Source organism: Podarcis cretensis (assembly GCF_951804945.1).
Source record: "Podarcis cretensis genome assembly, chromosome: 9".
NCBI lineage: Eukaryota > Metazoa > Chordata > Lepidosauria > Squamata > Lacertidae > Podarcis > Podarcis cretensis.
The window spans coordinates 46,854,794-46,882,746 of NC_137178.1; the positions used below are offsets into that span (position 1 = coordinate 46,854,794).

A 27,953-nucleotide genomic window follows, 5' to 3' on the forward strand; every position below is an offset into this window, starting at 1 on the left:
AACTAAGATGTGTGCACACATGAATCTTTGGGTTCGGTGAAAAAAATTATTCTACCTCTTCCCATTTTACTGGGTTTCCATTATATAATCCTTTAAACTGAACAACAGAGATTCTTTATTTAACCTCTGCTCTCCAAGAGCTAGTCCTTTCCTCCAGTTATTTCAATTGTTCTTTGAACCTGTTCCAAATTGAAGTCATTCTTCCATGAACAAGGAATGGTGGACATAGTTTAACAAATGATTTATCAGATCTTGAACAAGGGTAATTTATCCTTCCCATTCCCTGCTCAGTATACTATAGTTTATTTATCAGTTAACTTTGTCTTTGGTGCTGTGTCCTGTTAGTGGATTATAGTCACCTCATGTTATAACAAGATCCCCAGAAGTCATCAAACTTCCTTCATACCCCAGTGATGTCATGTTATTATTGGCCGATTAGGATTACTATATTATTTGGTGAACCCATCATTAACTGCATTCTACTGAATTTAGAAATTACGGATGTGTTTATCCCGGACCCTGAGGCCCAGCGCCGAGGGCCTTCTGGCGGTTCCCTCACTGCGAGAAGTGAGGTTGCAGGAAACCAGGCAGAGGGTCTTCTCAGTAGTGGCACCCACCCTGTGGAGCGCCCTCCCATCAGATGTCAAGGAAATAAACTACTATCTGACTTTTAGAAGACATCTGAAGGCGGTCCTCTTTAGGGAAGTTTTTAATGTTTGATGTTTTATCCTGTTTTTAATATTCTGTTGGGAGCTGCCCAGAGTGGCTGGGGAAACCCAGCCAGATGGGTGGGGTATAAATAAATAAGTAAATAAAAAACTGTTTGTTTGATATTGTCTGCTTATCATTCAGATTGCATTGCTTTCTTTTTATTCTCTGCAATGGCTTCTTCTTTCTTCTCATCTTCACTTTACGGTTCCTGGAAATCCCGTCCAAGACCAGAAGAACACTCGTTCCCTCAGATCTCTCTCTCTCTAAAGCTCTCTTCCAGGTTCTTTACTCTTATCGCACTGACTATTTAGTCAAGACTGATTACCGTCATTTTCTGCACCCTCATACATCTCCCCTGCTACGGTTTATATCTGGAATGCTCATCCTCTTGTGTCATCCAACTCTTTTCCTCCATTAGGTAGAATTCCCCCATTTAGGTGACTCCTCAAAACCTCTCTCTTACTCATTGCGTTCTCTGACTCACCATTCTTATTTCCTCCCAGTTCTTCTGTTAACATGCCAAGTCTTTAGTAGGCTATAAGCCTTTGTGTAGGGTCTGTCTTTTAACTTACTGTTACATAGCATCTTGCTAGAATCACGATCAAACCCTTTATACATTGCTATCAATGTTTTAAATGATTGTTAGCTGCCTTTGGGGCTGTTTGATGAAAAATAAACAGCAAATAAATGGGGACAAAAGTACAGCTGCTACATAAATACTCAAAGGAGTAACAGAGTAATGAAAGATTCTTGTTTTAGTGAATACCTATGCAATCAGAAATGCTCATTCTTTAGAAAAATACTGCTGCAGCAATTCAACCAGCCACACAGCACTGATGTATTGTGCTCTGAATTGTGGCCCTAATTTGGCAGTTTTGTTGTTTTGAAGATAATCCAATCAAAATAATTGCAGAGAGTTTATCTTGGAGGAGAGAGCTGAACTGACACACGCATGTACTAGTATGAAATGTTTTAAATAGTGACTGCCCCCGTCTCAAAAAAGTTCTCTCTCTCTCCCTGCTGCTGTCTCCCAAACTGCTGAAGGGATACAATCAGATATCAGCTTATGGTATATACATTTGCTCCTCCAGGTGTAATACCTGATCATCACATCTTTGAATGGCTGGAAGCTGTAATCTTACTTATGGTTTCTCTTCAAACTTAATAGCTTTTCATGTCTTCCTAATACAGAGATCTCTCTTGATACAGCTGTTGGTTTTACCAGTGGCATTGCTTATGTTGATTTTGCATTGCTTACGCTTAGGTTTTGCATGAGTGCAAGTCCTGGTTAAATCTGGACTGTGCTGCTCTCCACTCCTTTGTCCCCCTGCTGCCATTCATTTAACCTTTGAGTATTTTTATTGCCTTTGTAGCCTATTTAATGACATTTGCATAATTTGCTTATATCACTTATTCCTCTCATACAAGACAATTCATTTGCAAACATGGATCTTATAACAGTCACATGCACACTATCTGTTGAAGAACTGGTGCATTGTTGTACATTTCCCCACACACTACAATAAAAAAGAGGACTATTAACACAATGCTGGCCCTGCAAGTCAGTGTTGCGATCTGTACAAGAATGGATACTTATAGGTGCCACCTGAGACTGTGGTTCCAGGCAGTTTGCTTTCACTGAGTGCTTCCAGACTCGCATACAGATCTGATGTTTCTATGCATACATTTGGCGCCTTTGCTTCCTCGATGCCTGGTCTCTTCCTCATCCCTGCATCATAATGCTCACTACCATGCTGCCATTTACTGTCCACAGCACTGGGTGGAGCTTCATGAAATGTATCTGGTTCCTCCTGTCAATCACTTCTCCTTTGCTCTCAACTACCATTTTTTATTCTGTGCATATGCACCTTTAAAAAAATATCAGTGATTCCAATAGGAAACACTACGGTCCTTATGCAGCCAGCTGTGATATTTCACTGTAGGCAAAATGAAGTTTGTGCTTTTTGGAGGAGAAGAGTAGGAAGGAGCATCCATCACACACACACACACACACACACACACACACACACACACACACACACACACAAATTCTAAGGTCTTGTGCAATAATGATAAAGATGTCTTATGCAAAGCATAATCATCAATGGATGTATGTTTTGCAGTTATTGCAACCTTACAGTTAATCCTCCACCTTTACTGCGTGGAGCCCTTGAGAGAATATCTCCCATCAGGAACCACCCATTATGTAGTCGTACCTTGGATCCCGAATGCCTTGCAAGTCAAACATTTTGGCTCCCGAACACCACAAACCTGGAAGTGGGTGTGAAAAATGTTCTTTTGAACCCAAACTTCTGACATGGCTTCTGCAGCTTCCAACTGAGTGCAGGAAGCTCCTGCAGCCAATCGGAAGCCGTGCCTTGGTTGTTGAATGTTTTTGCAAGTCGAACTGACTTCCAGAAGGGATTGCATTCGGCAACCAAGGTATTACGTTCCTTCCTCTAGGACAGGGGTCAGCAAGGTTTATCTTGCCTGGGATGGATCAGTCGCACAGAGATCCCTCTGTGGGCCTGTGTGTGTGTGTATGCGATTTTCAACACCACGGAAGCGAGTCCCCGTATCGCTTTAGTGCAGCGCGTGAGCGGGCAGCTCATGGGCTGGACAAACAACCTCTGTGGGCTGCTTCCGGCCCATGGGCCTTAGTTTGATGACCCCAGCTCTAGGGACCTGAAAGACCCTGTACCTTCCCTTCCCTTAAGTGATATCTGCCTCTGTAATGGGTCGTGAGATTTCTTATTCAAAATCAGTCTATTCCTTTTCATAGGGCGGTAACACGTCCCGTTACATGCCTATTATGAGACATAGTTGGATTCCAGCACTCGCCTTGTCACAAATACTTGTGGCCAGTGCCGTTTTCAATAACAAAGAGAAAGCTATGGTTCCCCATAGCTGGGTGGCTCCACAAACATAAAGGCACAACGATTTCAGGCGTAGTATTATTTACATTAGGAAAACTTTGGTTGTTTCACAGAGAATGCTGAATATAATGTACACATTCTCTTCCGGAAGCAGAATAATCACAGAATATCCTGAATGAAAGCATCAGGACCCTTTCATCATCTTTAGAATACAAAATGTTAATCCTGGCATAGTGCTACCAGGGGACTTGCACACACAAAAATCCCTACCAAAAGCAGAAATCTGCTAACTGCTTAATGCATTTCTCTACCATATGTTGTAGAACACACTCCTGGACAGAGTAAATTAAAATGGACACAACCTATTGGCTTCAGTTTGCTGCTCTACTAGCATGTGGAACGGACCATGAAACGACAATTGATAGCATCAAGTCAATTTCATTTTGCTTTCTGCTACATAGAGTGAGACTGGCAGAAGTAATGTTAATCTTGTTCTTTGCAGTTCATCCCCAGTACTGCTAGCTCTTCAAAGCACAATAAAAGCCTTGGAAACATTTAAAATTTGAAGTAATTTTTAGTTACTTAAAATAGAGTAACAGAATTGTTATGATTCTTTCTGAATATATGTTATCAAGTTTTACAAGTGTCATTGCCTTTGTTGTTGTTGTTGTTTAGTCGTTTAGTCGTGTCCGACTCTTCGTGACCCCATGGACCAGAGAACGCCAGGCACTCCTGTCCTCCACTGCCCCCCGCAGCTTGGTCAGACTCATGCTGGTAACCTCGAAAACACTATCCAACCATCTCGTCCTCTGTCGCCCCCTTCTCCTTGTGCCCTCCATCTTTCCCAACATCAGGGTCTTCTCCAGGGAGTCTTCTCTTCTCATGAGGTGGCCAAAGTACTGGAGCCTCAGCTTCACAATCTGTCCTTCCAGTGAGCACTCAGGGCTGATTTCCTTCAGAATGGAGAGGTTTGATCTTCTTGCAGTCCATGGGACTCTCAAGAGTCTCCTCCAGCACCATAATTCAAAAGCATCAATTCTTCGGCGATCAGCCTTCTTTATGGTCCAGCTCTCACTTCCATACATCACTACTGGGAAAACCATAGCTTTAACTATACGGACCTTTGTTGGCAAGGTGATGTCTCTACTTCTCAAGATGCTGTCTAGGCCTGTCATTGCCCTTCTCCCAAGAAGCAGGCGTCATTGCCTTAGGAATTAATAAATACACTAAAGAATATTATTATAGCCAATATTGCTGGTGGATGTCTACCCGTTTCCTTAAATTCTGATTCTGAAGTGTTTTATGATAGAGAATCTAGACGTACACTTTGTTCCAAAATTTTGGAACTATAATATCCAGATTTTGGTAACAGATTGAAAGGGTGATGACTTACAATGCCAACAAGTACACAGGGAAGCAGAAATTAATTTGGGAGCAATGAGAAACCTAAAAGCAGTCTCATGGAACATTAAGGACTTAGTAAACTGAGATACGTAGGAAGTAAAGTAAAGGATTTTGAGGGAACACAGCAGGGTAAATAGAGGGAACAGGAGATGATGTTCCATTGTGTGCATGGAAGACCCTTATACCAGCAGAGCTGCAGCATACATTGGGATACAGTCCCAAGTTTCACCACCTAGCCCTCTTTTGCATCTTCTTAACCAGTAGGACAAACATTTCCCCAGTGTTTCCAACCTTTTCTTCATTAGCATCATTTGACATTGGAATAGCACCTCCTGTGCTGGCTAGTAACTCTTTCCCTTTCTGAGACTTGGGCCAAATGAGATACCAGCCATCCGTGCAGAAGTGGAAAGCAAAATGTAACACCCAGGGATGCTTGACTGGTGATGACACTGCCATCTTGTTGGCGTCACACAAAGTGACTTCTCTCCTGGGCATTTTGAATGCTAAATTATTTTCTTTACAACGAGATAGTGGTATCCCTCTTGCATCCACGTTGGGGCCATCTGTGTCTTTTGTTAGGGCAACTGCTACTTGTGAAATTGGGCTTCTCCTTTTCTCTCTGTGCCTCCAAAAGTCCAGAGCATCTGAAGCAGATTTTTGGAGGAACACAATGAGCTGCATGATGAGGGAGAGGAAAGAGAAGCCCTGTTGCATAAATGGATATCTGTTAGCACCATGTTGTATCCCATTCTTAGTCTGCGGCCTTTATTTTACATGCAAAGGAAAAGACAACGCAGTATTGTATTTCTATATATTACCACTGCTTCCCCTGTGTCTTTGAGATAAAAAGGTAGACTATAAATAATAGATATTGTATGGCTATCACTGACCACTAGAAGGATAGAGAATAGGATTTAAAAAGGGTACATTTAAACGCAGTCACAAATATAGGGCCGAATTTTCAAACGCAGTCTAGGAGTATAACAAAATATAAATAGTATTTTTATTTTGTTCCGTTTTTCCTCAAGAAAGAAACCAAAAGAGAAATCCACATAATCATACAAAAAGGTCAAGCATTTATTTAATGTGGTTAGAAATAAAACAACTTTTAAATGTAGTGTTAGAATCACGGTGAGTTTACATACATATATTCCACCTGGCATTGTACCCAGGGGACATAGAGCTACTTTTTCAACAGAAAAACTAGCTGTTAAGCATTACAGCTGATTCAGCTCAGTTGCTGATATTACCTGTTGCACACTAAAAATATTTTAAGTCATCATCTCACAGGAATTTGTTTTCTCCCCCATAAAGTGCCCCTTCCTCCATGGGAGAGAAGGAGGGAGGAAAGAAGGGAGAGAGAACAAACACATCAAGTAATATTTAACCTGTTTCCTCTGGAAGATCCGGATGCAAGATACATAGCTTGTTTGCAAAACACCACCAGCAAAACATTTGTAGCAACTTTCATCTCAGCCACTGCTAGGATGGTCCTAATTACAGACCAAAAATGAGTAGCAGGCATAGTCCAGTACACAGTACTACAGAGAAAAAACCCCCATCATATTGGAGCTGCTTTTATTTATAGGAGAAAATTGCAGAATCTCCCTCCAGCTCCAAACTTGCTCCTTAAGCCACTTGACAGAAATAAAATGGAGTCTTAAAAAATGACACACTATTTGCTTTGATTGGGGGAAAATAATAAACTGACCCTGATAAAAATACTGATATTTCCAAAGAGTATTCATTCCCCCCCTCTATATATACACACACACATATACTCACCCACAAACACATTAGGTGAAATACTCAATACCCTGATCTTAAACCACTTCATATAGAAATGCATCATTGTTTTCAATGAGGCTCACTTTCATATTATGTGTGTTTAAGACCCAAGGGGCCATTACAGAGAAATTATAAACTCTTGAACAGAAATTGAAGTCTCTGAAAATTTCATCAGTACCAAACAGGATTCCCCCCCCTCCCCAAATGGTGGGCATGAGCTTTAAAAGGTCGTGGTTTGAACTGTACTTTTTAACAGCTTAGATTTAAACAAACAGTATCGCCTAATACAACATAGGCTTATTCATACATGATAATCTCTCAAACACTAAATTGTTTCTGAGTCAGCCTTTCTATTCTTTGCTACTCATTTTAAATGAAATGTAGCCTTTTCAGTTATCTGTTGAAGGAATGAAGCTATATGTCAAAAGAAATCTATAAACAGCCTTTCAGTGAAGTGTCATGTTTTTTCCGTCTCCGTGCAATCAACAAGATTGTAAGCCTGCCCCACTAAAATATTATTTTTTCATTGTGTCTCATTATTCTACTCAACAAAATCCACACACCTACATGCAGCTGAGAATGTCACCAGGGCGTTTTACTCATCATTGTCTGCAAAGAAAGAAAAATTTAAAATGTTTATTATAGTGAGGAAAACAGCTTACCAAACGCATCTACTTTTAAAAGACCTCATATTCAAGCTAAGGGAAAAAAAAATGCAGGCCAGAAAATTCACCAAGAGTAAAGATGACTGACAGTGATGTTTGAATACTGCATATTCAACAAACTCCACCTCCCATTTGTGCATTTTACTTGAAGGCTGCTCAGTTTAACCTTGTAAGCTACTGTGACTGATGTGTTTTTCTAAAGTTAAAGCTGCAAAGATTTCAAACTCTGCATATGGGAAAAGAAAGTACTGTATTTTTCGCTCTATAAGACGCACTTTTTCCCTCCTAAAAAGGGGATATGTGTGTGCGTCTTATGGAGGAAATGCAGGCTGCGCAGCTATCCCAGAAGCCAGAACAGCAAGAGGGGTTGCTGCGCAGCGATCCCTCTTGCTGTTCTGACTTCTGGGATAGCAGCGCGAAGCCTCTTCAGAGCAATGGGAGGAACGCTCCCCCTGCCCTGAAGAGGCTTGGTGCGGCTATCCCAGAACAGCAAGAGGGATCGCTGCTTTTGCTGCACAGTGATCCCTCTTGCTGTTCTTTCTTTGCTTTGCTGAAGAGGCGCTGCGCAGATTCAGAATATATTTTTTTGTTTTCCTCCTCAAAAACTAGGTGCGTCTTATGGTCAGGTGCGTCTTATAGAGCGAAAAATACGGTAGATATTAGTGATAATGGTGTAGATAAAGCATCCTCCACCACCCCCAGGATGAACAGATACCATTTGCCCTGTGAGAAGGAAGAGGAGAGTGAAGGAGGCAAAGACAACATGAGGGTCTACCCCAGTCAGACTGCTCCCCATGATGCCCCATGAAACCATTTGCCCAGTGTGGAAAAGGAAAGTATGAGGGAGACAGGCACAGAAAACATCAGGATCTGCTCTAGTTGGACTGTGTTCCCCGCTCTCCTGAAGGCTGTCTTTACATTTTATATTATTTTAGTGTTTTAAAATTGTTGAGTGCCTTGGCAGAAAGGTTGTAAGGTAAAGGTAAAGGTACCCCTGCCCGTACGGGCCAGTCTTGACAGACTCTGGGGTTGTGCGCCCATCTCACTTAAGAGGCCAGGGGCCAGCGCTGTCCGGAGACACTTCCGGGTCACGTGGCCAGCGTGACATCGCTGCTCTGGCCAGAGCCAGAGCCAGAGCCAGAGCCGCACACGGAAACGCCGTTTACCTTCCCGCTGGTAAGCGGTCCCTATTTATCTACTTGCACCTGGAGGTGCTTTCGAACTGCTAGGTTGGCAGGCGCTGGGACCGAGCAGCGGGAGCGCACCCCGCCGCGGGGATTCGAACCGCCGACCTTTCGATCGGCAAGCCCTAGGCGCTGAGGCTTTTACCCACAGCGCCACCTGCGTCCCTGTTAGAAAGGTTGTATAAATGCAAAAATTAATCAAATAAATGTGATCATAGCTAGGAGACTTGTAAGTGGCAGGCTCAGACACTTTCTTCCCTCCTGCAAATTCCTTTCTCCATCTCTCTTTTGGAGTTAACCACAGTCCAGTGTTACATCTGCTACTGTTAACATAACCGTGATTTAAAGTAGTTTGAAATCAGTACGAGGAGTACAAATCCTGGTTAGCATTAACAGCATGCAGATGTAAAAGTGCATCGTGGTTAGCTCCATGATACCCGTCCCTGTCCATTTTTTAAACATTTCTGACCTTTCATTCATAGTTAAGTCTGCACTGAACCAGTGCATTTATAAGCAGCCATTCATTTTATAATCTTTATTACATGAAATAGTCAGATTTCAACAACAAAAAAGGGAAGTTTACAGAAGTATGGCCGTTCTTAGAACAATTGTGAATTTGTTGGCAATATCTCCTAAGAATTTGTTCTGTCCTTGAAGCTGGTAATGTACACAAACTGTAAATGTATATATTCTATTGGTTTTACAATACAAGCCTGGCAGTAGCTGTTAAAAACTGAGGAAAAATGTGTGGGCACATCAATAATTATACTTAAAAACAATATTTGTGAGTGGGGAGCCTTGTGTAACTTCCCAGTGTATATTAGAATTAGCAATTTCAACAGCAACAAACAAAACAGGAATCTATGGAACAGGTGGCATAAAATGTACTGCGCTGAATGAATACAGTAAACAGCTGATTTACCTTCCTGATAAGCACCATCTGCCATTACTAAATGAAGAATTTTGGCATATAGGTATTTGTGTTCATTTCCTAAAATATTATGAACGATTGTTGAGCAAATATCAATGTTCTCATCTTCATCTTCATGTATAGCCTAAGAGAAAAGGAAGATAAATGTACTTTCTGAAATGCTGAAAAAATTCCAAATAATCCAGAAAGAAATGCAACTTCTGCTTCTTTTTTACTTGGTGTAATCATCTCTGGAAGCCAAAATATGACAACTAATGTTGGCACCCGCTGTCTCAAGAGACAATGGAGTGTGCCTCTGGGGATGAAGTCAAACTGCTGCGCTAGCAGCACCAAAATGACCTCTCTGGGGTACAAGCTTGGGCAGTGTGTATGGAGGTCCTGGGCTGCCCAGACAAGACCCCCCTCTCAGCCTCACTGATGTGGTTCACAGGAAAGCAGAGCAATACATTTGGCATTAGCTTGGCTGCTGGAACTGCCAGAAGGAGGCGTGCGAAGTGCCATCCAACCGTTTTTGGGACTGCACTCTGGATCTGTGTAGGGTTTATTCCTTAGGCTTTTCTTGTCCTGAAGATATTCCATAAGGCAACAGAGGCATAGGATCAGAGTTTTCTTCTAGACGGCCTACCTTCCCAGGTTGACAAGCCCCATCTGTCCCTCACTTCCTTCTATGGCACATGCAAAAACTGCCTTCTTGACCACTGGACCCCACTATAGCTCTCGTCTTTTTAGTCTGCTAGAGCTCGTCTTTGCATGCAGAGGAAGTCTCTAATGCACCAAGGCTTTGAGACTCATCGGCTACTTTCCCCTGGTTTAGCCAGCCCGCTGAAGCCGTTCCCGAAGTGTGGCCACTGTCTCATGCAAATAGCTTCTAGAAGCCAGAGGTGAGAGCTCAGTGCAAAGTGGAGAACAAAGGTAAACAAGCTATCTCATACAGCCTCCTCTAACACCCCATACGCCCTACAACTAACTGACACATAACCAGATTAATTTAAGTTCACACCTTGCAGCGATGGACTGTAATTAATAATGACAATTTTCCTTCACATTCCTTTGTGTAAAATATCCCACAAACCTTTATTTTGTCATAAACCTCTATGAATTTCTCAAAGCCTATTTCTTGCTCCAGGTTATATCTCAGCTCTTCCAAGTGACTGAACACGCTGTCATACTCTTCACATTCGCTGGCATTATCACCATCACTGTTGTCTACGCAATAGAAACACAGGGAAGCATTTTAATGTTCCACCTGTTTTGTAGTAATTCTTTGCATCAACACAGTAGCACAGCTAGTCAGGGGTGGGGGTGGTCTGCACTGGGTGTATGGGGGGCTCTGTAGGACATTAGTGGGGGTCTTAGGGTGGCAGGGGGGTCTGTATTGCGGCACAGTGGCTGCTGTGTGTAGTGGGTTGGGGTTCTGGGTGGCAGGGGAGCTTGAGGGCTTCACAGTGCTTGATGGACGGGTGCTGCAGTGGGGCAGAACCACTTCCCATCCCTGGTGGCCAGCTGCGCTAAAAAATGTCATCAACTTTGATTTCCTAATCAGACCAATGTATATCTACCCCACATGAACAAAGCTAGGGAACATTCCATTAGTGGTTGAACACTTCCTTCGCCCCATCCAGAGAAGTTTCAGTACTTACTATGAGCATACTTTCTCTGGAAGGCCGAATGAGGCAAAATTATAGAATGAATAAAACTTCAGAAAGACTTATCACATTCACCACATACATAGAATATTTAAGAAAGAACCTATAAAAGCTGTGCATTCTCATATACTTTGCACAAAAGCAGCGATCCTGTCTTCTTGTGTTATTCAGGAGGGAATTGTACAAAGGCACCCCCTCTCTGTAGATTAATGCATTGCATGTGTACAAACTTGGGAGACACAATTTTGAGGGACACTGGGGAGTCTGTAAGCCCTGTAGATGTCGGGCTGAAGTACACAGATCTTTGGTTTGATCTAGCATAGTAATGTGCTTCATGTACTGCAATCTGCATGGCAGTACAATATACGTTTTGCTGTTTTGAATGTACGTTTTGCAGTTAACTATGCTAACAGTAGTGCTGTCTCAAATTAGATATTTGTTCAGTTAATGCTGACAGACCTTGTATCTAACTTATTAGACTGATAAAACAGGAGGACTAACTTAACAGATACACCGCCAACAATACATGTATCATTTCTATAACTTATTTTAGGAGTTTGCCTTTCCAAGTTGTAGAAATGATTTGAAGCAAGTCAGGGTCATCAGTGAGTTTATCTCCAAGTTTGAGACACACACGGACCAAAACCGTTTAGAGTTATGATTCTGTAAGAACAAACCATTCTACTGGAATGAAGATATACCTGAATGCCATTCTTCATTAAGCACACTTTCGCTGCTGATATTGTTGTCAACCTCATCCCCTTCTGTACCATTTGCTAGGCATTCAGCTTTTAACGTTGCTTCTTCCTCTTCACTGAATTCATCGCTGGGCTCCTCTCTAAGTAATTGCTCCATTGAAGCCTGAAGCTCCTGCAAATCTGGATCTGCCTCCCCAAACATACTGCAATGCAAAATGTTTGCATACCATTACTTCATTCCAGGAGAAGTAGGTCTTAAACAGGGTTAGGGTTTGGGGTTTTTTTGTGAAGGGCTGAGCCATGAACTACCTCTTACTTTGTGGATGCAGCAGCAAAAACACTCCTCTATAGATTGCTGCCATGTTGTATGGGTAATATCTTTATGGAAAGTACAATGCAAAGTACCAAAGCATAGAAAATATTTATAAATTGCCACCAGAGCATAAGAGTCTAGAGTGAACAGCAGTTACACTGCTAAAGGTAACATATGAATTAGCCCTTAAATGTATTGAAATGAATATGATTTATTTTTGGTGTGTGTAAGTACAGTGGTGCCCCGCAAGACGAACGCCTCGCAAGACAGAAAACCCGCTAGACGAAAGGGTTTTCTGTTTTGGAGGCGCTTCGCAAAACGAATTTCCCTATGGGCTTGCTTCGCAAGACGAAAATGTCTTGCGAGTTCCTGCGGGTTTTTCCCCCCTTCCCCCCCCTTTTTCTAAGCCGCTAAGCCGCTTATCAGCTGATCCGCTAAGCCGCTAAAAGCCGCTAAGCCGCTAATAGCGCTAATCCGCTAAGCCGTCAATGGGCTTGCTTCGCAAGACGAAGAAACCGCTAGACGAAGAGAATCACGGAACGGATTCTTTTCGTCTTGCGAGGCACCACTGTAACTAAATGCCATTTATGCCATTGAACCTTTGCCTTCCAACTTTCTTTGTGAGGTTATATTGCTTAAAGACAGTAGATGAAGCATTCAGCTTTTAACTTGATTTTTAGCCTGTCATGATGGGGAATGAAGAAATATAAGGTCTGGAAAAAGAAGCTCTGTGCTGTAACATATTTAAGCTGTGAATGGAAAGCCATCGAAGTGTCTCAAGATACCAGGGAAGGGGAATTGAAACCCAAATATGGCTCTTTGTCCCACTGCCAAACACATCACATCAGGTAAGGCCTTGAAAGAGAGTGATGAGGAAGATGGCACTATTGGTAAGAAGGGTTTTTAGAGTGGATCTGTGGTTAGGATGCTGAGTGGCCAAAGCATGAAAATTCTAATTGCTTCTACCACTTTCAATAAATGCTTACTATATGTTTGTTTAGCTAACCAATTCAGTATGCAGAAAAATTCTCTCCTCCCAAATAAAATCACTCATGTTTATGAAACCATTAACTACAGTAGAAAAACACAACTGCTCCTCAGCCTTTGAATCTTAAAGATATAGCAAGATGCATGCTTTGAATACATAGGAACCACTTTAAAAACCAAGGACTATATCAGCAGCTGGGCAACTGAAAAGACTGCCAAGAGAAGATAGGGAATGTTTCAGTAGTTTTTTTAAAAAAAGCACATATTGATAAAATCTCGGCCTTTCCACATCTAGCTTTTATAGTGGTATAGTTACTGTTGGATCCAATGTTTATTTGAGCACATTTGGAACTTAGGGTATTCAGTCAACTGTAGCTGTACACAGGAGACCGAGTGCGGTCCCCCCCCCCCATCTACAGCAATGGCTGGTTGTGCCTGGTTCGAGAAGAGTTGCAGGCACACACTTTATGTCTCATCTAGTTCTTGTGCTCCACTAACCAGCAAATGTCAGAGAACATGCATGCCGGGTACTAAAATCTCTTCCCCATTTTTGTTTTCTGCACAAGGCCTGGGTATTCAAACCCTACGGTGTATCAGAAGAATAGAAGGAAGGACCAAGTTTTGTCTGTCTTGTGTTATGGTGAACCTTATTATTGTGACTGAACGTTATCTGCAGATCATTGTCATCGGCAATATGTTGACATGGTATCAGTATCAGTATCTGTATGAACGACTGAAAAGGAGATAAGCTGCTTCTTGGCCTAACGTTGGGCCTGACAGAAAACATATTCAAAACTGTAGAACAATATCCACCAGTAGCACCTCCTAACAGAGAAAGCAGGATGATGCTTGAACAAATTCCACACACAAAAAAATTATTGAGGATCCATTCCAGATCTTTCACAGAATGTTAGGGTGTTTTTTTTCCTAGGCGAAAAAGTGGTTTATGATTACATTTTTCTGGAATACCTGCTGATTAATTATGATGCTGTGTGGAAGCATGCTAAAAAATTAAAAAAATAAATACACCCAGCAACTATATTGTGATAAAAGAGAAGTGTGGAAAGGCCCCTAGACAGTAACCCCCTAAACAGCTCATCAGCCCTCCGTCATTCTCTGCTCTCTCCCCACTTCCAATGGGCCCAGAGAGTGTCTTTCCCTAGCCAAGGGCATTCAATTTCCCTCAGCAGCAGATGCACTGAACATCACAATTCTGTGACTAGCTCTTCCACACTCAACAGCTTGAACATTTTAAGCATTCTGTGAAGGACAGCATCAGCAAAAGAAGTAGTGATTTGGTAATAGGTACAGTCAGTACTTAGCCTATTGTAAACAGAAGATAAAACTCTGCACCACATTTTCAAGTCTTCTTTCTCATTGCTTTTCACTGCATAGCATTGGTTTAATTTTATTCCCTTGAGGAAAGCCACCAAGATATTACCACATGGCCAGTTATTTTAGTGTAGCTGTACTAGATTTTTAAAAGATTTTTTTTTTTAACAAAAAGCTTTTAAGTTAATGCTTTATGGAGATACTTTTTCAGTTTTTGAGAGGGTTTTTTTTTTTGCTCACATGTCTTCAGAATCAGATTGTTCTCCTTTGATGGGCTCATCCTCCATGTCATCTATTTCAAGACTCTGTTGATTTTGCACATCAGCAACACTGGGAACATCAACTAGTGTTCTATATAGCTTGGAAAGATCTGGGAGCGAACAGGTTCTCAGCAGCTAAAAAGGAATACTGCATTAAACGAGCAGACCAGACCAACCAGCAAGAATGTGAACGTGTGACCATAATAACAAAAATAACTTGTAAATTTATATTAGCATAGTTATGATAGTAACAAGCAGCTCCTGTTTGTTTTCTTCCAGAGTGGGGGGAAATGGGAGAATGAAGAATCAAGAACAGTTTTCATGCTAAGATTATGAATTCTCCTTTATTACTTTCCAAAAAAATATACGTTGCTATATATATATATATATATATATATATATATATATATATATATATTACAATAGTATACAGTGGTACCTCTGGATACGAATGGGATCCGTTCCAGAGCCCCATTCGCATCCTGAAGTGAACACAATCCGCGTCTGCGCGTGTCGCGATTTGTCACTTCCGCGCATGTGCGTGACGTCATTTTGACCGTCTGCTCATGCACGTGCGGCGAAACCTGGAAGTAATGCATTCCGTTACTTCCGGGTCACCGCGGAGCGCAACCCGAAAGCGCTCAACCTGAAGCAACTTCAGCTCGAGGTATGACTGTACTAGTATCAGGTACGACTTCAGGAGGTTGCCCCCAATTATAATAAAAAAATAATCTCCCAAGTAGCACTTCTATTTTTTTGTGTGCATTTCTAGTATTACAAAGAACAGTTGCACGGGTGCAAGTATATAATCCTTTTGTAGTCTATAAAATGCAACAATTCCGTAGGCATTATATACCCATACAGCAAATACACCCATGTGCAACATTTAAGGTTTGTTTTTTTGTTTTTTTTAATGCTTACCTTTGGGTTGTTTGCATCAAAGAGACCAGTAGAAAGCCCTATCAACAATGAGTTTTTGCCTTTTGTTTTTTCTGGCGATACAGAGCGTGACCTTGTTGGAAGGGAATCATCAAGGGAAGACTGTGCCGACAGAACAGGAAAAGCTGTTAATCTTGCTTGATGCTGTACCACTTTCTGAAAAAAGGGTTCAGGTTGCATGGAATCATGGGTATCTGGAGCGAGAAAGAACATGCCATTTTACAAATAGATGTACAGGTTAACATTCCAGAAAGCTTCGTTTAAAAAAAGTGTTAGGTGCAGTTCAATAATTTACTGCAGGAATAAGATATGCTGTAGGCCGATGCTGCACCTTGCGTTACCTTACCTTGAAAATTACTAATTAATTGTGGGACTGCCCCAAAATCCCTCAAAGTGGGTTGTGGATGGAAGAGTTCAAGCTTTTAAGAGCAAAATGACTACATAGGTAAGGGTGCTATAGCTTTCCCCTACCCATAAACGGCCTCTCCAATTTGTTATCTGTTAGTGTGGCTAGTGTGTTAGAGGCAGAGGGTTGGATTGTGACAAGTACCAGATGACATTGCTGAGGCCTAGCCTTTATGTAAAGACAAAATGGGGACAGATGGCAGTTTCCAGGCTCCCTCCTTCCCTTCCCCTCTGCCAGTTACTTCCAAGTAAAAGGGTTTCCCTTCAGTGTTAAGAGTCACCATTCCTCACCAGGTTTTTGAAAATACTCATTATAGTGTCTGTATGCTTGAGAAAATGCGTACGAGAGAGACTGAATGAATAGACCCTTCTGTTCATTAGTCTATTGAAAGACAGTTCATAACTCAAGAGCCCAGGGTTCTTCTAGAGCAAATATAGGTCTGACAAGAACTTTTAGCAAGCGACAGGGTTCTTTTTTGAAGCCATCAGAATAGGAGCAGCAGATTGCTTCCTTTAAGTGAACTCACTCTTTCCCCAACTCCTCAGGGGTCAAGGAACTATTTCCGAGGGCAAGAGCAAAGCGCTTCTATAAATAGCTACAGTTTAAATAAATAATAATTCTCATGAATCCATGAGTGGCTTGAAGGGTCCCTCTAGTGCATGGCCCTCTAGCTGAACTTTTCCCTGGAATTGTAGTTCTTTCCACAACTTTTGGAACCACATTCATGAAGTTGTTCTATGCAAGTCTCTTAGAGGTTACCAATGTCACCTTAAGACTGAAACCTCGTCTCCCGGGTTTCGAAGCATAAAGAACTGCTGAAGCGCACACCTCATCAAAATGTAGTTTTCTGCAAGGTTTATATAAGTTGGGTAACATTTCTGCTCACGGTGGTAGATGCACACGTTTTTCTGCCTGCACCTTGGCAGCCAATGAGGTCAGGGCTAAATGTATGGATAGAATATCAAGTGTTCCTCAGTCCAGCATGGTTACATCTATTGTTAACTGGGTCTGGATGGTTCCTTGTAAAGAATCCCCTAGGACAGATGACTCCAAGCCAGTCACTGCCCACAGGCTGCAGTCGTACCTTCTCCTGGTATGCAGAAATATAAATCCTACAGAACCACCTTAACCCCATTTCCCCAGGATATGGAATGTCTGTCTGGCACCCAGAAGTCTCCTCAAGTTGTACTCAGGGGCCAAGACTCCCAGTCTATGCCAGAACTGCTTCCATACTGGCACACAGGGAAGAAACATAATGAACAGAGGAGTCAGAATACATGTTGCCTGACTTAGTATGCTCAGAATGCCATGTGCCTGCAAGGGTGTAACAGCCTTTTCTGCACACATAACATGTACCTTGGATGGCTTGGTCACAGCACACTACCATAAACCTTCAACAGGAGGATCAATAGGTCAACTGTCCACCTCCATGCAACAAGCTTCTCCTCAAATATTCCTCCACAGGAAAGTACAATATCAGCAGCTATAAAGAGTTGTTCCTCCCACCCTGATATGATGATATCCTTTTGCTGTCTGCTCCCCCGCTGTTCCGAGAGTGGAATGTTGTACTTACTTTGAAGTGTTCTTCTCGTCAGTGGAGAGTGGAGCAGACAGGTCTGCCCACACTAAATACAAACAACCAAACCACAGAGAGTGTAAATCACAGAGGGTTGTTTGCAAATCTAGCATGCACTATTTCCCTTAGCAGTCCTCAGGGACACCACTGGACTCCTCCTTCTTTTCCCTCCATATTTTTTCTTCTTCACTACTGTTCTTTTGTTGATAAACGTGATTATCTGCTTATGGTTTTTCCCCCCATAAGAAATTTCTACACTGAAAAGTTGTCCTGTAACTGGAAGATTCCTCCTATCCAGAAAAGACATAAATTTTGTTGTTGTTGCTGCTATTTGGACCTGGGCTTTCCTCTTGAAGGGAAATTAACCCTCTCCTGTCTACTATACTCCCTACAGACCAGAAGAACAAGACATGTTATGTTTAGCTCCCTGTTTACACTTCAATCCTACATGTCTGCTCAGAAGCAGCAGGGCTTTGTGGGACACAGAATTGCAACCTATGTATTCCAATTCACGTTGGCAAAAGACATACAGAATACCCCAAAATCTCAAATTCCATTTTAGATTATAAGAAGTATAAATAATATGACTGCTGACCTACGGGTGCTTCATCATGGAGTGGCATTTTTTTTAGTAGCCCATCCTCTGGAAGATCTTCGTTGTCATATTGGCTACTATCAGTAGGATCTTCTGACCTGCGAAAGATGACCAAAGCCAGGAAATAAACACACACACAATATATTTCCGCATTAAACTCTCAAAAATGAAACTTCATACCAGTGGAAGCATAAAGGAAGGGTGACTTACACAATTTCCTTTACTTCTGCTCTTTCTTTAACCCACACATCAGCAATGACAGGGAATATATTTGCTTTGCATTTATCTTCTTTGGTTTCTTCTAACAATTCTGATTCCAAGTCTTCAGGCTCTGTGGAAACAAGTTCACAAATGAAAGAAGCGGTACTTGTGCTAAAGGCATTTACTTGCATCACAATTCCTAAGGGATATTAAAATTTAGCAGGAGGCGCAAAAGCTATTTATAATTGTTATGCATAAACACATATGTCCTATGGGAAGGCACTGAAACAATTATTTAGCTCTCATAAGCCGTCCGTGCTAAGATGCACAGTTGACAAGGAACTACAAGCAGAGGCCAAATTTAAAGAGAACTTTGGAATTTTATTAGAACTCTTCAGCGTGTTACCTTTGCATAAATTATTTTTGACATTGTATTGCCCTAATTTATTAATTATTAAACTTCCATTAACAGGATTTCTCTGCTCCTTACTAAAAACAGGGGTGTGGGTGTGTGAATAAATTTGGAACTGGGAAGTTATACCATTTATCAGATCAGGCCTGGCTGTCAACTGGGTAGATTCAGATGCTTGAGAGCTTTCTTGTGACGTCTTTTCAGTATTTTCAACTTCCGTCGATGATTCCTCTCTGGCATGAGTTTCTGCTTTCATTTCACTGTTGTCTCTCACTGTTAATGCTTCCTTTGAAACTTCTATAGCAAAGTAATAAATTGCCACTTAAATATACACCTCGTTGAATATGTTGCAGCACAGATGTGTGGTAAAAAGGTAAGCTGTCCAGATTTAATAAATGCAGGTTTCTTTACTAAAAGGAAGAAAACAGACTTGCATCCTTACAGTAGCCTTGTTAACATGTCTTAAGTCAGAGTTTGTCTTAAGTAATAGTTTAATAATGAACATGTTTCCTCCTTGCTGCGTGACTACTTGTGTGGTGTGGCTTCATCTCTATTGCTCATGAATCTCACAAACTGTAGTTCCAACAACTTGTTGTGCCATTTGACCATGGCCCCATAGTTTTGTATCAAACAAATAATGAGTGGTAAGCCAGAAACAGACCAAGAGCAAACTTTGGTTTATTTCTGGCTTGTGGTTTGTTTGAAACAAAGGAAACCATATTCTGCGTTGGCTTGTTTAAGCTCCTCCCTGTGACAGGGGGAACACATGTTCTTAAAGCATGGTTTAATCATGATTGGTGTGGTTAAGCTTTTGCATTCACCCATTGCCAGCCTTCCTGGGGCTGCATGCCAGCAATAGGTGTGGCCACCTCAACGTGTGAACACACATAAAACACACATGCAGATCAGTTGAGAAGAGTTTTTTCCTGCTCCCTGTTCATCAAGTGATCTAGCTGATCATTGTCTATTGAGTGACTGCATTCCCATCAGGGTGCTGGATTTAAACTTCTCCTTCCACCTCTAGTGCTATGACTACTTTTAAAAAATGATTTATTTATTTTTTGCTACTGCTGAATTCAGTAGGGTCTTGGATGAGAAGAAAAAGTTGCTTGAAGGCCATCAAACAAGGGGTTAGCCACCCCAATTTAAGACAAACTGTGGTTATTGCAACATTCAAATGGGTCTGAAAGTGAATTTTTTTAGTCTTACATAAACACCTGGAAATTGTATCCATTTTTTTAATTGTATGAGACTGTTACGTTCCAGTGTTTTACACTTAGGAATATTAAAGGGACCAGTTTTTAAGAAACTACATGTTTTAAAATGGCATCAAGTCTGTATTAAATAGTGAAAACACTTCAACAAATGAAAGTGTGCCTTAAAATTGTTATTAACCTATCAAATGGTAATTTGATTTTTCATCATAATAAAATTATTTCCTTTTTTACTATGCCTGTTTTGGTCCCCTGTAATTTCACTCCATGCATTAAAGTCCAGTTTAATGTGTCACTGTAAGTAGAAGAGAGAAAACAGATTCTAGGCAATGATTCACAGTGCAAAAGGTGCCTGGATTTGAATTACTACTGCTTGGGGTTAAAGAGAACAAGAAGAGGTTTTATTCAGAATGGAAGCTTTACTCTGTTATTAAATCAAGGGTAAATGGAAATTAGTAGTCCAAAGGTCTATCCTAAACCACCACTCATGAAAGATTCAGTGCAAAATATAAGCCTGATACAAGTTTTTTAAAACTTAACATAGCTTCAGCTTCTCCTCACCGTTGGTAATACTTAGGTCATCTAGCAGATCAGTCTGAAGTTGTAACTCAGCCTCTCCAAGTATCTTCAACACTGAATCGGTGGGGCTTTTGCCCCAGACTTTTCGTTGGGGTTCAGCAGCCTCTAGCTTAATAACCTCTCCTAATGTCTGTGCTGTAGGGAAATATTTAACACATTGACATAAAAAGCTTTAGGAAGGGCTTCCTCCCCCCTTATTTTCAATGAAAGACAAAACAGTAATGATCTGTCAGTAAAGAACATACCATCCCAATTTAATTTATTCTTGAAGGGTATAAAGAGAACAAAATGGGCGGCAAATGCTTCTACGATACACAGATGCAAGCCAATACAGATGTTTATTAAAACAAAACATTCTGATTCAGTGCAATTAGATTAGATTAAATACAATGAAATTAGATCAAGATTTGGCTACAGAAATCTGAGAATTAACATTTCCTTTCTTTTATATATTTTCTACAGCAAAAGCAATGAATCGGAGAACAGAATTTTTTTAAGGTAACAACTAACTCTCTCTCTCTCTCTCTCTCTCCACTAAGTGAAAAAGCTCTCTTAACAGTGGGGTGGTAGGACTGTTTGTCACTCCTCCAAAATCTAGATCATCATTATTCATTATAATAATAATTTATTATTTATACCCCGCACATCTGGCTGAGTTTCCCCAGCCACTCTGGGTGGCTCCCAACAGAATATTAAAAACACGATAAAACATCAAACATTAAAAACTTCCCTAGACAGGACCACCTTCAGATGTCTTCTAAAAGTCAGATAGTTTATTTCTTTGACATCGGATGGGAGGGCGTTGCACAGGGCAGGCGCCACTACCGAGAAGGCCCTCTGCCTGGTTCCCTGCAACCTCACTTCTTTCTCACAGTGAGGGAACCTCTAGAAGGCTCTTTGGATACAACTTCCAAATTAAAGATAGAAGACGCAATATAACTGGAGAAGAAGGAACATTCCGAATGGAATGCCAAAGCTTATGGCACAGGAATCCAAAGGGTTGTTATCTATTGTTCCCCTGCCACTCCTCCCACACCCTTAAAACCACTGGAGCCAATTTTGAGGATGCACAGGAGGCTAGAGAAGGGGAGAGAAGAGGAAGGGGAAGTTCCATGGTGAATGAGGAAGTTTGCTGTGTTGGATACAACCCAAGGTTTATAAGTGAGCTGGGAATTCCAGTGCACAGAAATATCACAGAAACCATGTAGTCCACAAAATGGGTGGTAATATATAATTCAGTTTCAAGTTGCTAACCGCTGGACGTGAAACACTGCAAAAGGTCTGCACCTTGTTCACTGCCAGTTGGGGAAGACACAGCTGCTAACAATTTGTGACATAATTAGGGTGAGGGAGGAAGGAAGTGAGTGAGAAAAAAGGACTTGTGAATGGAGAGTAGACTTAGGAGAAAGATTGGGTCTATTCAAGCTATGTGGCTGAACAGTTTGCAACTTACAAATCTTTGAGGAAGCAAGTTCAAGACTAACTTAAGTAGGATGGTATTACCTCGTAAGTGCAATCTTTGCAATTCACTTGATTTGGTTAACAAACTTAAACAAATCAACTTACCCTCTGTACCAGTGAAAGATGCTTCCATTGTTAATTGTGCTAGAGGAACCACAAGTTGAGCCCCAGCCTCCCATTTCTTACGATCAGGTGGAACCGGATGATTTTCTTCTTGATGCTGGTTCTTCTCATCAGGCGGAGCTACCTCACAGATGTCTTTAGGTTCATTTTCCTCTTTTATATCTACCTGTGCTTTAAGGTTTTCATTCAGTCTTCGGAGTATGTTTCGCTTGTTCTGAAGCAGGAAAGAAAAAACAAAACAACCCATTACATAAAAAGCAAAATCTCTTAAAAAATGAAGTACAAAGTAAAGCTGAAGTAATTTAACTTACTTGAAAAGCAACATCAGGTTTTGCTTCTACTGAGGCTTCCTGGATGACCGACGCATTTTCATCCTTTAAAATCCAAAATATGCAACAAAACAACATGAAAGACTGTGTCAAATACAGTAATTAGTACAAGAAAGAACAGTGGGGAAAACAATGCTTGCCATTAACAGCTGTGCAGTGAATGTTTCAGCATACTATTGTTGACGTATTCCTTGCAGGCAGAATTTCTACAATGGCAATGTTAATCTACGAGAAGGCCAATTTTCATGCCAATTTTTCACACAAATCAATTTGTGTGTTTAAAAAGCATGTAGAACACAATACAGTAGTGGTTTTGTGCGTGCGCAGACAATTTTCATTCTTGAGAGGAGCACTGAGAATCATATTCTCTTCCTGACAGTTGCACACTGAATGGACATACATGTGGTTACTGCTTTGAAATATACGACTTACCGCGCCCACTTCCTTCAAAGCGGATGTCATGGAGATGATTTGTGGTGAAATGGGCTTCATCAGCCTGGTAGGGGAACCTCCACCTTCTTGCTTGCCATGTGTGGGACTTAATTCTGCAGCTCCCATGGGGTTCTTTATCCCTTTGGCTACCAGCTGTGGGTATAAGGTAAAATGTGCTACATTTCACATGGCAATGATGAAGTGATAGTGTAACAGCACAGCCTGTAGGCTGCATGGTGAGAGGGAAGGGAGGCAAGCAAACCAGCCAACTCTTCCTTTATCACCACTGCCACCAAGTGGATATAAACAGAGATAAATGAATCCAGCTATACGTAGTCTAGACTGTTTCCCTAACCACACCAATGCTTATTAATTTGCATCCCTCTGTTTAGCTAATGGGTCATTTTGTGGTATTTTCCTGGCTTTTGTCTGCTGCAGTGTACAGCTATGCCCTCTACCACTCAGCACTCAAAATATTCTAGACCGTTTTCTGTCTTGCAACTCTCCAAGTTCCTGACTTCACAACTAACCACCCTATTTTCTAGCTTCACTTCTGTACAATATATTCATTCCCCTTCCTTACCTTTTGGCTAATCATAAAGAGAGTAGACTCCTGATTAAGTTTCTATTTCATCTGAATGAATCAGGCTCCTAGGCTGAACTTTTGAGCCTCCAGGGCACAACTTGATGAAAAACATCCCCTTGTAGTTTTAACTTTCCTCTGAGATTTTGACTCTCCTATGCAAGACAGCTTCTAAAATCAAAAGCTACCATTTTGTAACAACCAAATAGAAAAGGGTAGAACAGTTTCATTCCTTCCCAGCCAGCTATCACAGAAAAATATAAATGAGCAGCTTCAGACTGATTAACTGACCAAATTCTATCACTTGATTTCTTCTTTAATTAAGACATGATCATTCAACTATTTAGATTTTTAAAAATTGGCCCTATTCCATGGACATGACAGTCAGATATGAACTCCCTGGATCAACTATTATTAGATTAGAGCAGTAGTTTGGGTTGCTAGTGGTGAGTGTTCTTTGCTCTCTGGCAACTTGCTGCATCTCCATATGCAGCATAGCACAGAGTCATTAAACACAAAAAGTATACTTAACTTTTATGAAATATGTAATGTTTTTAGAGTTCCTAGAACATCCCCAATCACTCCAGAAGTGATGTAGTGCTATTTGTATATTTTTGGTGTTGTGCAACTCGGGAGGCGGAAGCAGTTTGGGGGCTCTTTAAAATGTTTATGTGGGCAATGGTGATGATCCTCTATTTCTTATCCACATTCTTGTGCTTTCCTCAGTACTACATGGGAAGATAAACATGCCAGTCTACTACAAGAGGAAATCCATGCACACTGTGGCATCATTAAAGTGCTCCTGGTCTGAAGTATGTGTTATAATCCAACAGAATCTACTACTGTCTCTACCCAAACAAGATTGTTTAGATATGTTCTAGGCCAGGCATAGGAAACTCGGCCCTCCAGATGGTTTAGGACTACAACTCCCATCATCCCTGACCACTGGTCCTGTTAGCTAGGGATGATGGGAGTTGTAGTCCCAAAACATCTGGAGGGCTGAGTTTGCCTATGCCTGTTCTAGGCCCTAGATCCCATCAGTAAAGGTTAAGTGCACACTAATGCTAAAAAAATGAATGAAAATTAGTATGCAAAAGACATTAGGCTGTCAACACTTACTTCCAAGACCTCTGGAGATATAAGAAGAAATTAAACAATACTAATCTAAGCTTCTAAGTGTAAATTGCATCAGCAGAGCGGAAGTGTCAAAATTCATCTTTCTTACATGTTCTTCCCAAGCTTTCCTCTCCCTTTCGTATGCTTCTTTTCTCTTCCGTTCTAGCTGTTCTTTCAGGACTGCAGCCCGGGCATTTGCTTGTGCCTTGTAATGTGACCAAAAAAGAGAGCAACTTTTCAGCAAGGGGCACTCTGCGTTCTAAAGGCCAGTGCATGTACAATATGTTGCACCAGCAATTACTTACACAGCTCTTCTTGAAATCTACATTAGAAAGCCCCATATACACTTTTGCTCAATAACTTCCAGACTTTACAGAAAACACATTTCAGGATCAATGTGATAGCTTCCATCACGGTTGCAGCTTCGTACAGCGCTACAAGACAGTAGCTTGAGAGGCACAGAAAGACGAGGAGCTACAGCAGCACCAGGCAAGGAATATTGAACATGCTCCTGAAGGTCCCCAATCGCAACTGATGAGGTGCAGCAGGCATGGCAAGGGCCATGTGCACCAATGTGGTCAGCACCAGTGGTCTCTGTACTGTTCCCCATCTCACTTCACTTCCTGGCCCTACACCATAATTGTTCCAGCGTTGATCTTCCATGAAAACGTTTCTTAAAATGTGATGGAACTTGCCATCCATTGTGGCACTCAGCAAGCTCTTAATGCTAGCATGTGCAGAACAGTGCACAAAACAACTCTATTGGCCGTTGTTTTCACCCACCGTTTTGTTTTTAATCAATGCAGCAAGTTCTCCTCTACCACTCTTTCACCATTACCTTCAGCGCTTCAATTTTCTTACGCCTTAGCTCTGCTTCTTCATCTATTTCATGTACAGGAGAACCACAAGCTTCATTCTGTAAAACAGTTATTCTCAAATTTATATACTTAGCAGACTAGTAACAGAAGAGAACACTGCAAGCTATACTAATAATTTTTTTAATCTCATAAGTTTCATTAAATTTCATGCACGGAGCTCTTGAGGCTATATATTATAGTTTCATAGTCTTGACAGGATTTGGAAGCATGATAATGCATACAATTTTGAGAGGATTTCCTTTGGAAATTCCTAATAACTTAACCCCAGGGAAATGTGACCTAACAGGAACTTTGGGACACTTTCCAAAAATGCTCGCAAATATTCCAGTAAATTAAAATTAGTCATATCAGAGTCTCCAAAACTCCCAGTTCTGAAGTCTAATATAATCATTTATATTCTATGCATTTGCAAGTATGGAGTCTTTTTCCTTTTTTTGTGTGTGTGTGGGGGGGAGAGAGTCATTTTCCATTTTCATAACTGAAATGAAATGAGAAGCAAGACTCTTAGGGTAGAATTACAAGATGCCCTGCAATATGGTATTCATTTAAAAACTTGTCACGAGACAACTATAACCAGTGGGGAGCCATATGGACTGAGTGCTGCAGTATCAAAAAGAGCCAATCTTTAGTAGCCTGGCCACATGTTGAATCAACTCTTAGAACTCCGTCTCAAATTTCCAAGAAGCCACACGAGCATTTGAATACTTGGCTCACTGATAAGGGCCATAGCTAAGTAAAGAAAATGCTTTGCATGCAGCCATGGTGGCCTAAATCCTTTTCTTGAAGAGCTGGACATCAAGAAGATAGCCACCTCAACATCACAATCAGTGGAGCTCCACTTGACAAGAATAAACAATTCAGTTTCATTTCACAAAGCAGAAAACAAGGTGAATGGAGCTATAATAAAATGCCTTCATGGTTAGAATCCTTGCCTTTTCTCCACGAAGTTTAGCTTTAATTTGCTGGCGTTCATTGAAGTTTTGAAGTCTAATTTGCCTTAGTCTTGCCAAGTATTCCTGAAGGAACACAAAATTTTAAAAAAGTGTCAGAGGAAAGTTGCAGCAATACATAACTTAAACAACGTATGTCAGTTTCACAGAGTGGGAAATTAATGGAACAACTCTCTTATGGAAGAGTATCAACGCTATACTTCTAAGTGATTTTAGCGGACCCATCGCTGGTGGCCTAGGAGTTGTGGAGGAGAGCTATTAAAAGACAATGAGGGCAAATTCTGTTTTAAGGGAATAGGAATGATTCACTTCTCGTGACTAACTTATGTGACAGGTATGTTAATTCATCTATGGGACAACTCTAGGAGTTGCAAGTTGAAACTAATTAGAATGCCAAGGAGGGGCCCTTTCCTCTGATTATACATGACAACCCATGCAGAAAAAAATGAGGGAGGAAAGGGTTCTATATGTGCAATGAAGGCAGAAAACATGCAGGAAGCATACCTCTTCCTCCTTGTTTCTGGCTTTCCTTCCTCTTGAAGAAATGGGCCTGCCTCCATAGATAGCTGTCAGGTTTTGCAGGGTGCCCTGTTCACCATTTAATGTATTAAATTCAAGAAGGGTTGGGGCCACCACATTATCTAACCTTATATTTATCAACATCTACTATTTTTTTCCTCAATGAATGGCTAAGATAAAGCAAAAATACACTCTGCGTTATTTAATTACCCAAGCTTCACTTTTCTTGTTCCTTTGTATCTCATATTTTAGACTGTGCCTTTAAGACTGTAACATCTGTTCAGTTTAGAACTTTGGAATGCATTGTTGGAACTTCACTGCCACAATGAATTATTAGTGTATAATTGCTGTATATTGAGTCAAGTGTCAACACTTTGTTTAAATGAAAACAAAGCTTTATTGCAACATGGTTTAACATGAATGCTTTTGGTTAAATCCCCCTCAGAAACCTTCCAAAAATCTTCAAGCGACTGTGGTGACATAAATGCATATCGCTGCCCGAGTGGCATATTATAGGTGATAAAGTATTGAAATTTGTTGCTATTGATTTAATATGGTGCACTTGGGTAATTTTGGAAAGGCAATAATTTGTTTAGTCAGTCAAATTCTTACCAATACTACACATGGGTAATAATCACAGAGGTGATCTCTTATTTTGCTTTTTCTGCAGAAGGTAGCAAAGATTTGGGTCCTTTGATAGGATAGTTTGATCTGGAGCGAGTAAAGTCTGCTTGATTCCAGAACAAGCTCTGAGCCACACTCCCTGAGTACTAAGACAGGAAGTCAAGTAGTTCATCCACATGGTGGGAAGACTAAGCAGCAACATTTCCCCCCTTACACCTAAT

General features: G+C 41.1%; 1 protein-coding gene across 8 annotated transcripts in view; it reads right to left on the reverse strand.

Moving 5' to 3' along the window:
* Nucleotides 1-6,044: 6,044 nt before the first annotated feature.
* NEK1 (NIMA related kinase 1) overlaps nt 6,045-27,953 on the reverse strand; it is a 41,373-nt gene continuing 19,464 nt past the window's right edge. For 7 of the 8 annotated variants that reach the window (XM_079991357.1, XM_079991356.1, XM_079991361.1 and 4 more), the window contains 17 exons: nt 27,094-27,177; nt 26,572-26,655; nt 25,600-25,677; nt 24,871-24,966; nt 23,063-23,215; nt 22,613-22,675; nt 22,284-22,515; nt 20,700-20,852; nt 19,054-19,221; nt 18,522-18,642; nt 18,312-18,409; nt 15,717-15,928; nt 14,776-14,930; nt 11,907-12,106; nt 10,632-10,765; nt 9,551-9,683; nt 6,045-7,388 (listed from right to left, as the gene is read on the reverse strand). In XM_079991357.1, the coding sequence (XP_079847483.1) occupies nt 7,375-7,388; nt 9,551-9,683; nt 10,632-10,765; nt 11,907-12,106; nt 14,776-14,930; nt 15,717-15,928; nt 18,312-18,409; nt 18,522-18,642; nt 19,054-19,221; nt 20,700-20,852; nt 22,284-22,515; nt 22,613-22,675; nt 23,063-23,215; nt 24,871-24,966; nt 25,600-25,677; nt 26,572-26,655; nt 27,094-27,177 (2,178 nt within the window). In that variant the 3' untranslated portion in view covers nt 6,045-7,374. The remainder of the gene's footprint in view (nt 7,389-9,550; nt 9,684-10,631; nt 10,766-11,906; nt 12,107-14,775; nt 14,931-15,716; nt 15,929-18,311; nt 18,410-18,521; nt 18,643-19,053; nt 19,222-20,699; nt 20,853-22,283; nt 22,516-22,612; nt 22,676-23,062; nt 23,216-24,870; nt 24,967-25,599; nt 25,678-26,571; nt 26,656-27,093; nt 27,178-27,953) is intronic. The other variant, XM_079991360.1, reaches the window with a different exon arrangement.